We start from the raw sequence: 10,561 nt of genomic DNA on the forward strand, positions 1-10,561 counted from the left end.
AGACGAGACTAGAGCTACCCTGCCCTATTAAAATCAACATTTACAAATCTTGAATTTGGTATTCAAAAGAAGCAATCCCTTTTATACTGTAGCTTGTGATATAGTGATACCTGACTGGTGTAATATTTAAGGATTTATAATATCAGCTCATATTACGCTAAACGGTTACAACATTAAAACATTTATTCATCATCCTAGAGGCCAGCCTTTCGATATTTTGTCAATTCCTTAATAAAAAAATGACAAAAACACCAGCCAACGCATACAAAGTTTTTCTAATTTAACGAATGAGGGGAAAATTAAAAAATACACTTGGATGGCAAAATCGGAGATCATTTGTGAAAATGCACTTTTTTACTACCATTTAATGGCATAATAGTCCAAGTGAAAAGCGTAAATGGGACACTCCACTTTTTTTGAAAAAATGCCCATTTTTCATCTCCCCTAGAGTTAAACATTTGATTTTTACTGTTTTGGAATCCATTCAGCTGATCTCCGTGTCTGGCGCTATCACTTTTAGCATACCTTAGCATAATCCATTGAATCTGATTAGACCATTAGCATCGTGCTAAAAAATAACCAAAAAGTTTCAATTTTTTCCTATTTAAATCTTAACTCTTCTGTCGTTACATCGTGTACTAAGATGATATTACGCAGCAGCCAAAAAAAGTCATATTAGTATGGCAGGGGACTATTTCGGCTGCTGCGTAACATCATTGCACCTCTTGCAGCCATGTTACAGCAGCATAGTCCTTGATTATTACGCCAGAATGAGAGTATAGTTCCTAGCCATATCTGCCTAGAAAATCGCAACTTTTAATTTTCTGTCCTTCTTAGTACACGATGTAACTACAGAAGAGTCAAGTTTTAAATAGGAAAAAAAACTCTTTGGTTATTTTTCAGCACGATGCTAATGGTCTAATCAGATTCAATGGATTATGCTAAGCTATGCTAAAAGTTGTAGCGCCAGACCCCGAGATCGGCTGAATGGATTACAAAATGGTGTACGATCACAATTTAGCTTATTTGATCAGTGCCTTATATTATTGCATAACGTACATTTATGTAATGATTTAAATCTACTGATTTAAAATCTTTATACATTGTGTGTGCACTACAAGGTGAATTCAACTTAGACTCTCAGATTTTCAATGTGGTTTCAGATTCTTCAGTCCGACCGTAAATCTTTCCCCAAAGGAATTATACAAAAGCACAAAAAGACAAATATTTTATGATTATATTACATTCAGGTAAGAGCTGGCCTGCTTTCACCCACCATATTTCAAACATACCATATGTCATGTACCTATTTCAAAAACACATGGTTTATAAAAGGAGGTCCATGTTTGATGGAGCCTTAGTGAAATGGACTTTCTAGGGCTCATGGATCAATATGACTTTAATCTCTGCTGGACTGGGCTATGAAAGACCGAGCATGGGGAGAAGGGCAGGGGTTGGTGTAAATCTCTCCAGCCTGTCAGGACAGTGCTAAGACTGTATAGGTTTTGAAACACTCAGAGCCTCACCACAACAAACACAATCAGCATTGTCACAACACATCCTTCAATACATTCCTCAGAGTAAATTATACTGATCAGAAATAAAAAAAAATATTATATTTTGTATAAAAGAGTATAAAACACAACCTAAAAGGTAAAGGAAATATGGTTCTGCAAATCTATGCTGCCATAAACCAAATGTTAAGTGCACCAGTATCAGCATAACATTGTTTAGACAGAAACAGAATCACAAAAGATGGAAGAACATTTGCATCCTGATCATTGTACCTGCAAGGAACAAACAAATAAGATAAAAAACTTGGAGAAAAGCTAGGCCCATTTGTTTAAAGTAAAGGTACAATGCCACTGGATCACTTGAATACTTCGAAAGGACCTTCAAAGCAGATCATTACATAAAGACAAGTACAATAGCCGAGTTCTATATTATATTTCCAAGTTCACTGTCAGGATTAACAAAAAAATACAACATAATATTGTATATAATGGCTAAAGGTCCTTGGATACTTTAGTAATTAAATCTATTAATATTGGACACACATATATAAGCAAAACACACAGCACCAAGTAACTGTGTGTAACTACAGAAACCTTGAGACTCAAACTGCAGGCAAATTCAGCACCAGAAGATTAAATCCATCTGCGCTGCTACGCAGTTTTTTTTAAACCTGTTAACATTTTTATATGTTAACATTAAACGCAAGTGTAATTGAGTTAGATAAAGTGCAAAGGTTGTAAACTTTTACATTGCTCAACTTCCTCATCAAGCAGGAAACAATAAAATTCTTATTGTCTTTGAGCAGTGAAAAATATGAGATTGCATTTTTTACAAAATTATTGTGGCGAGCTGCTTCTAGATCCTAAATCATTGACTGTTTTCATTTAGCATAACTGGTTTCCTGCCTCAATTATCTTAGTTTTTACAACAACAAAAAAACATTACGAGTGATGTGCTTGGCTGCTGTGCATTTCAGTTGTGTGCATCAGGGTTACAAGGAACTGTAAAGTGACTGGCTGTATTTTACTGATGGGAAACGGGTAGACAAAGCAAACAACATAGGCCAGAACAGCAGAAGATACTTGGATCTACTGCCACAACAGGGTTTCCCGTAGCACTTTGCAGTTCGGGCGTCCCATCTAATCTGGGAAACCCTACCGCCTTAAGTTGGTCGTCCAAAAAAAATAATTCAGCTGCACAAAAGACCGTCAAGTGCATCTAAATGAAAGAAAGACGTGGTCTGTCACTGTCTGGAGGATACTAGCCAGTTGATAAAACATCTCGGAGAATAGCGCGGACGCGCTTCACACCGTAAGCGTGCACGCGCACCAAACGCTCCGTCATGTCTGGAGGATAGCCAGTTGATAAAACACATGTCTGTGAGAACTGTAAGTGCACTTATGTTTTGGGTTTATTTAAGCCTGTTATTGTATTCATCTATAGTTCTTGCAAATTTAAAGTAAGTTGGCAGGTGATTTTGTTGTTTGTGCAACCTGCTAGCTAGGTATAATGGCTTCGATATAATTGTTGAGCGCTCTTGCTCACGTTATTTATGTGCATTATTTACATGCTAGTTACACTCCTTTAAGATAATGTAATTAATAGTGGGAAATAATCAGTTTACAATCTTCACGCTATCTGTCATCGTTCGCCAGACGTTCTACAAATCTGCTTCAGTTTGTGTTTATTAACCCTTTAGTTTCACTTCATCACGCAGCTATCCGTTAGAGGTATCTGTTAAAAACATTTAATTCATTAATAATCTGGTATGTGTTCATTTTCTGTCATAGTTTCTTCAAAATTAAGTTTTATTTGAGTGTTTTTAATAAAAATATTTTCATTTTCATCATGAAGCGTACGCCCCGCCCCTTTGATTACCACACCCACCATTTTCTGCGGGAAACCATGCACAATGAGACTTAGGTTTAGGGTTAGGGTTGATTATAAATGTAGTCATCACAGTCGTATGTAGAGGTCAAAAATAGTGGAACATTAAAAGAAATTTAAACAAAAAAATTACATTTTTACTTTTAGGTTCTTTAAGCACCATCAGATCAGTAGACTTTAAGGACATGCCAGGAGAAATCCTTTGAAGTGAGGGCACTTTCAGAATGAAGAGTATGACAGCATGAGGTTTTTGACAATTATAACCTTCAGGTTTTCAAAGGACACACACAATGGTGAGTATAACTCAAATTATATTGCGCTTTGGTTTCAATCACTGTTTACCAGCGTGTCTTTACCATCCAAGAATCCCTGCAGATGTTTGATATGTAGTGGTAATAACAGACAAAAACAAAAACTTAAGTCTTGTTCAAAACAAAAATGAAAGAAGTGCAGCCTCCGGCGTTACCACGTGTAAAGAGAAAAAAATCAAAGAGCATGCGTCAGGCCGATTTCAAAAACCTGCACCAGGTTGGGTTGTATTTACGTGCCTCTTAAAGAAAGTGCTGGGAGAGTAACTGAGCATCTCAATGAAACATTTGTTCCTCCAGCAAAACTCGCTGAGGCACGAGAGTGCATCTTCAACTTAAGGGCCAGCCAAGGTTTCTAAGTGCCCTCCGGTTGCTAAGCCCGCAATGATCTATTTTACCGTCATTTTCCCATCTTAACTACAGTTCCTGATTTCCCACATCCTCGCACAGCCAAATTTCCATCAAGGCCCCTTGAAATTGGACCTGTTTTGAAAACCATAGATAAATCACTGAGGAATGGAGTAGCCTTCCAGAGACAACAAAAGGAAAACCAAAACCGGTTTCCTCTGTTGTCGTTTGCTCACTTCCCATCAGATGTTGACTCAGAGCAACTCCGCCGTTTGAAGAAGAAAAAGGGAAGGGCCCTCTGGCAGTCCCCTTTCCCAAATCCCCTCCACACAACTCACACCTTTTATAAGTCCAGTGCAGTCGACAGGCGAGTCTAAAGAAAACATTTCTCGACAGGAGACGGACTGCCTCTGATGCCCAGGAACAAGCACTATCAGCTGTTGCTTTTAAAAATCTCTTTGACACATTTCCTCATTATTTTGGTGGCGCCAACCATAGTCAGCGCTTAAAGAAAAATAAGAGGTCCTTTGAGGCTCCGCTGTAGATGGAAGTTTGAAAAAAACAACAATTCCAGGTAATTTCCTTAATTACAAAGGAAATAAAATTACGGTCGCCGGGGTCCTTCACCGCCTCATTTTTAACAGGTACTCTGCAATTAGCTGAGGTCAAAGAATCTGGCTGTCGGGTTGATACTGATGAATGAATCTGTGTGATGTGTAATATCTGTGGTGTCGGAGACATCTGAGCCCACTTCCCATGGCCTGCCGTCTACACCTGTGCACCATGTTCAGACATGCTGTATTATCATCTCGTAATCCTTTAGGGAAATACTTCGAAAGCTTGCTTTCATACCTCCATATAATTTCACACCGTAAGTCACGTTGCATTCATTTCCGTTGGTAAAAACAAACTTTCAAAACAAACGTAAGTAGATTTTCCCCCAAGGTTGTTGACAATACAAAAAATCTGTAAAAGAATAATACCATAGTCCTTGGGAAGGTCATTGATTTAGGATTAAGAAACTTATAAAATAACACGAAATTTCTCACAACAGAAAACTTTATCAATAATAATTTTGAACGTTTTCCTAATTCAAAATTTGCACTACTGCTTTGTTCGTATTTTTGAAGAATTTACATGCAAACCCCTCTTAGTCCATCCGACAACCTTTTATTTTTCGGTACAGTATTGCAATGAAAAGCCAGAAATTAAAATAACTTATTTTTCACAAATGTCACTTTAGTCATTTCCAGGGTTCCCACACCTTAGTTAACTTCAAATTCAAGGACCTTTCAAATAGGTCCAATACCCTCAAATTGAAGGACTAAATGTGGGGACACATTTTAAGTGAGAGCAAGGTTAAATGGTGTTACCTTTTAAGATATATTGGTGCAGTTTTCTTTCGAGGGAACTCGCACTGCTGTGACACTTTGGGGACGCCTCCAGGAGAAAGTGCGTCTGAATGTGTATATCAAATTCAACCAATGGCGAGGCTTAAAGACAAAGACAGGGTGACGCGGGAGCCAGGAAGTATATTGCCATCTGAAATATCGCTTTACAGGGATGCAGGAGTATGGCAAGGGAGATGCAGCTTCTCGTTCCCTTCTCCGGGAACAACAGTTACATAACCCGAGACGTTTTCATGTGTCAATACGACTATGCAAAAAAGCATTTTGGTATGAATCTGCACATGTTTTTAAAAAGTCTAGAATTTTTATGATATTATCCTACACTACACAGGGAATAATATGGATTTTCCAGAGAACTTCTTGCATAAAATTGATTCAAGCACTTTCAATGACCTGTATCTATGTATATATATTTTCAAAAACTTCCCAGGGCCTTGTATTTTTTCCCCCAGATTCACAAACGTTCAATGGTTTCAAGGACCTGTGGGAACCATTTCACTGGTACAAATGTTACTGTCTTTTGCTGAAACCCTTTAGCTTCTTTTTGGACAAAACCTTCTACATGCACTTCTTTGGACACAGTAAATAGTTGCAGAATAACTTAAGATGCAACTAGAAACACTGCAAATGATGAAAGTCAGAAGAAACTGAATCACACATTGTGGGAGCTGTGACGCATGTGGCTGCATCATTCATTCGTGTTATTCTCAATATCCAAGTACTCACAAGGCACCCAATGTGATCCAGGGTCGCTTTAAAGAGAAAACAAGACACTTAAATCTAAGGATTTGCTTCTTATTCATCCACTTTAAACACCACCAACAAATACCAAACCAGTATACTCACTTGAGTATATTCGGTTGGTTGAAATCTAGTAAGCCAGTCGACCACATAACCTGTTCCTACTGTGACTATTCAGTTTATCTCACTCTGTGATATGGCCCCATAAGCAAGAAAGTTGCTGGCCAAGCACCATGTTTCCACAGTAGCTGCTACTGCAGTGCATAATACAAATGGGTCCCGAAAAATTGATAACCCATTGGTCCTAATCCCATGCTCTGTTCTCTAAGAAAGAAACTCAGTCTAAGCTATAACTATCCTACAGAGTGACAGTCCAACAAACCTGAGGAAGCCAATTAGGCCATGTGGAAGGACAGATTCGCATCTTTTCCCAACTGGGTAGAGAGCATATTGAAAAACTCTTCAACTTCAAGTTTCCTCACTCCTAGTGACAGACTGATATCTACACACTTGTCCAATGAACAAAAGAGGTACATTAGTGTTCCAATATGTCCTTTTTAAAATGTACCAAGAATATTGACAATGGAAAGTAGACAACTGCGGGATAACTGATCCGGTAGCTCAACCAATAAAGTATGGCGTTAATGACATGGGTTCAATTTTTAAGGAACATACATACTGAAAAAAACGTATAGCTTGAATGCATTGTTAGTTGCCTTGGCCTTTACTAATGTTTTCTTGCCTCAAATTAGATTTGGATAGGTAAGATGTCAATCATCCACTGTTTATTGTATTGGCTAATGCTATAACAATACCTAACTGATCAAGACAATTCTTACCAACAACAATAAGGATTAAGGAACATGACGCCTGGTTACCTTTAGAGAGGATTTTATTATAGACAAATTTTAGACACATGGTGCTACAGTACTACTGTATAAAAAACAGCAAATAATACATGTCAGCATCTCAAGTCTCCAAAGACAACACTAGGCAGCTAATGTGTAATCTGCTCCATTCTGTTCTGGCTTTTGTATAATTGTATTCATGTGCTTTAATTAATTTTCTAATTCAAACCATTCATCATGATGTGCTTCATTCTCCTTATTATAAGAGACATTTGTTTGTGTCAGTTCCATCATGACGACAGTTTGGATTTTGACAGGGATTACGACGGAGTCTGAATATTGAACAAACTGAATGTGGAAATCCTTGAAAGGTGAAATAAATTTGAGGCAAAAGCAATCATTATGCTTTCAAATTAAAAAATCATCACTTATTAACCTGACTGCTGGTTGTAATTCACTCACCTATATTAAAGAAATATTGTCAGGGTCATCTCACTAATAGCAATAAAAAACTTTGGTTACACTTTATTTTAAGGCGTCACTGTTAAATTGTAATTATATATTTAAGTACCAAGTAATAATCATCAACAACATGTACTTACTGTAGGGTTAGGTTTAGGAATAGGGTTTGATTTAGGATTAGTTGCATGTAATTGCGCATAATTAACTGTTATTACTATAATAATTACATGTAACATGTGTAACAAAGACACCGTAAAATAAAGTGTTACCAAAACTTTTTGGCCATGAATAACTTGATTCTTCTTAGAGTAACTTATATTATCAATTCACTAAATAAAGTTAATATATTTATTACTAGATCGTAACTCAAAAAACTATGCATGGCTCAAGACGCACGTAGAGCGATGGATGGTGGGTGGAACGAGCTAAATAATGAACTATACGCTTGGTTGCGATGCCTGTATTCATCTTACATCCAGTCACTCATCACTGCTTTCTGTCAACCAGTCTAAATGAAAAAATACAAAAAGTAAAAACAGAGGCGGAAATGGCAGACCTTCACAAAAAGGCTGGATTACACTGTGTAACTCAGGCAAAACCCAACAAAAGCAGGATTAGACTACAGCTCAAGAACAGAGTGAATGCGCGGCCATTCACGACAACAGCAGTCACACAACCACGACAGCAGTCGAACGACAAACACAATGGAAGCCATTTAGTTAACTGAAAATCAATAACTTCCTCAAACGAATCATGATTTTTCCTGTTAAGTTTTTTAAGGAAAACCGGGTGACATGTTTCCCAATGCCAGGCTTAGAGAGAGCATTATGAAGAGTGTTATAAAGAATCACTACACTACACTGTTACTCAACCTGCTCTGTCTTTATACTGCCCACTAACAGTGCGGAGGAGGAAACACTTCATAAGTGTGTGTGTGTGTGTGTGTGTGTGTGTGTGTGTGTGGGTGTGTGTGTGTATGCGCGCGCGCCCGAGAGAGAGAGAGAGAGAGAGAGAGAGAGAGAGAGAGAGAGAGAGAGAGAGGGGGAGAGAGGTAAAGATAGACAGAAAGTGAGATAGACAGACAGACAGATAAGGATAGAACACTAAGGAACAGAAAATGAGAGAGTTGGGGTGCGTGCGTGCGCACGCGTGTGTGAGAGAGAAGCAAGAGCGAGTGAGTGAGAGGAATTTGTGTATAAATACCAGAAATATTATCATCATTATAAATGGATGCATACACTGAAGACAGTGTGCGCCAATAACACAGAAGTAACATTTGATTATTAGAAGATAGCGCTGACTGATTTTTGTGCAAGTTGTATTTGTAAATTATCTTTATTCAAATATCATCTGTGCCATTATGTCCTTTTGCGTCATGATCTCATAGGCGATAGGAGAGATCTCATTCTCTCATAACTTACTTTAACTCACTAGCGGACTTAAGGATTTATTAATAAATGAACACAATGCATTTGCGTTAAATCCTATTTGACGACAGGCAAGCTTTAATAGTTTATTAACCTGATGAATGTATTTACACAAGAAAAAAGCGCAACGGAGTGATCAGAAAGGATGCGTCCGATATGCCCTGTACTGCATATAAGTTAACGTACTGGGAACAGACGACTGTAAAAAGTTTCCCGCCCTGGTAAAATTTTGAATAAATAATCATTTTGCGTAGAGGTTGTTTTACCAATAATAGGTCAGATGATAATGTGAAGAGATGATGTATAAAAACCTACCAAGTAATTACGGCTGACATAAAAAGCATATCGTAACTTTTATTAGATTGTATAACACGTCCGCGAGGCCAGAAACACATTTTAATTAAACCAACTTAGAGGTAAAACACACGCGTTTGTTTCACACAGAAAAATAAATAGCACCACACTTCATATCAATCAAATCCAAGGGTTTTTAACATCACCAGCATCCATATCTATATCACCAGAAACACGCAGAACAAAACAGAAATAATAATTTTGAGCTTCTGTCTGCACCTTCACTCGTTTGACAACCGAGACCAAATGTCACCGTTATTAGAAAAGTTTCAAAACAACTCAGCCTCTTTTTGCTCCAGAGAGAACATCTACGCTCGCCTATGCAAGCTAATGTTTCCCATGTCCTCCAAATCACCAAGAGTTTTAAAAGTGCGCAATCTTTTTACTTCAGAAAAACGACACTTTACCTGTTGGTCCCTCCAAGCTATCGGCGTGAATCTGAACCGCCAGAATCAGGAGAAACGCGCAGGTATTCATCTTATGTTTTAGTCCAGTTGGGAAAACAAACCGAAATCATTTCAGTGGCTCCCGATAGTTTGTGTGATGAAGTTGTGAACCGACTCCCGACCATCGATTCCTGAAATCCAGGCGAAGCGCAGTTGTGAGTCGCGTGAAGTGATACTGGGGCCGCACGCTCTCTTCAAACTGACGTCAGGATAAACAGTTGGAAGAGATGTTTCTTTCTCCCCGAGCGCACTTTCTGCTGGCGGAGAAATGCGTAGTGTCCTTGAAAGTGTGCAAACTACGCCCCCATGCGGGACTTTAAGGAAGTTGGTTGTGTATATTAAATTCTGATGTGCTGATCCAAAATCTGGAAATGTTTTATCTGTTTTAATTTGATTAAATTGTATTTATAATAATTGCCCGATCAACTAATCTGCAGAAGCATCATTTTTCTTTTTTCAAAGAAGATGCAAGCCGACTTTCATGCTGTATGTTTCCAGTTCTCTAAAACAATAGCCTTTACCAGGCCAGCAAGCTCTGGTGCACGAGATACTGGACCATCATCTTATCTATGCGGTCCCACAGGTTGCATGAATTTGTGTTAATCTGTTTAGGCTCAACAAAGGAACGACTACCTATTGAGGCATGAATAGAAGCAACATGGCCAACTTGGAACTCAGCAGCCGAAGGTCCATCCATGTCCCACAGCCAGCATGGATGGCAGGCACAGATAACAACATGGTTAGCAGCAATGAGTGGTATATTCTTCCCTCTATCTTCTTATTATATATTCACAGCAGGGTATCTGCATAGTCATA

The 10,561-nt window shown here is 38.3% G+C and overlaps 1 protein-coding gene across 1 annotated transcript in view; it reads right to left on the reverse strand.

The window, feature by feature from the left end:
• ptprub (protein tyrosine phosphatase receptor type Ub) overlaps positions 1–10,009 on the reverse strand; it is a 269,588-nt gene extending 259,579 nt beyond the window's left edge. The window contains exon 1 of the mRNA XM_073872305.1: positions 9,707–10,009. Coding sequence (XP_073728406.1) covers positions 9,707–9,776 — 70 coding nt within the window. The 5' untranslated portion in view covers positions 9,777–10,009. The remainder of the gene's footprint in view (positions 1–9,706) is intronic.
• Positions 10,010–10,561: the final 552 nt, after the last annotated feature.

Source organism: Misgurnus anguillicaudatus, chromosome 10 (assembly GCF_027580225.2).
Source record: "Misgurnus anguillicaudatus chromosome 10, ASM2758022v2, whole genome shotgun sequence".
NCBI classification, from domain to species: Eukaryota; Metazoa; Chordata; class Actinopteri; order Cypriniformes; family Cobitidae; genus Misgurnus; species Misgurnus anguillicaudatus.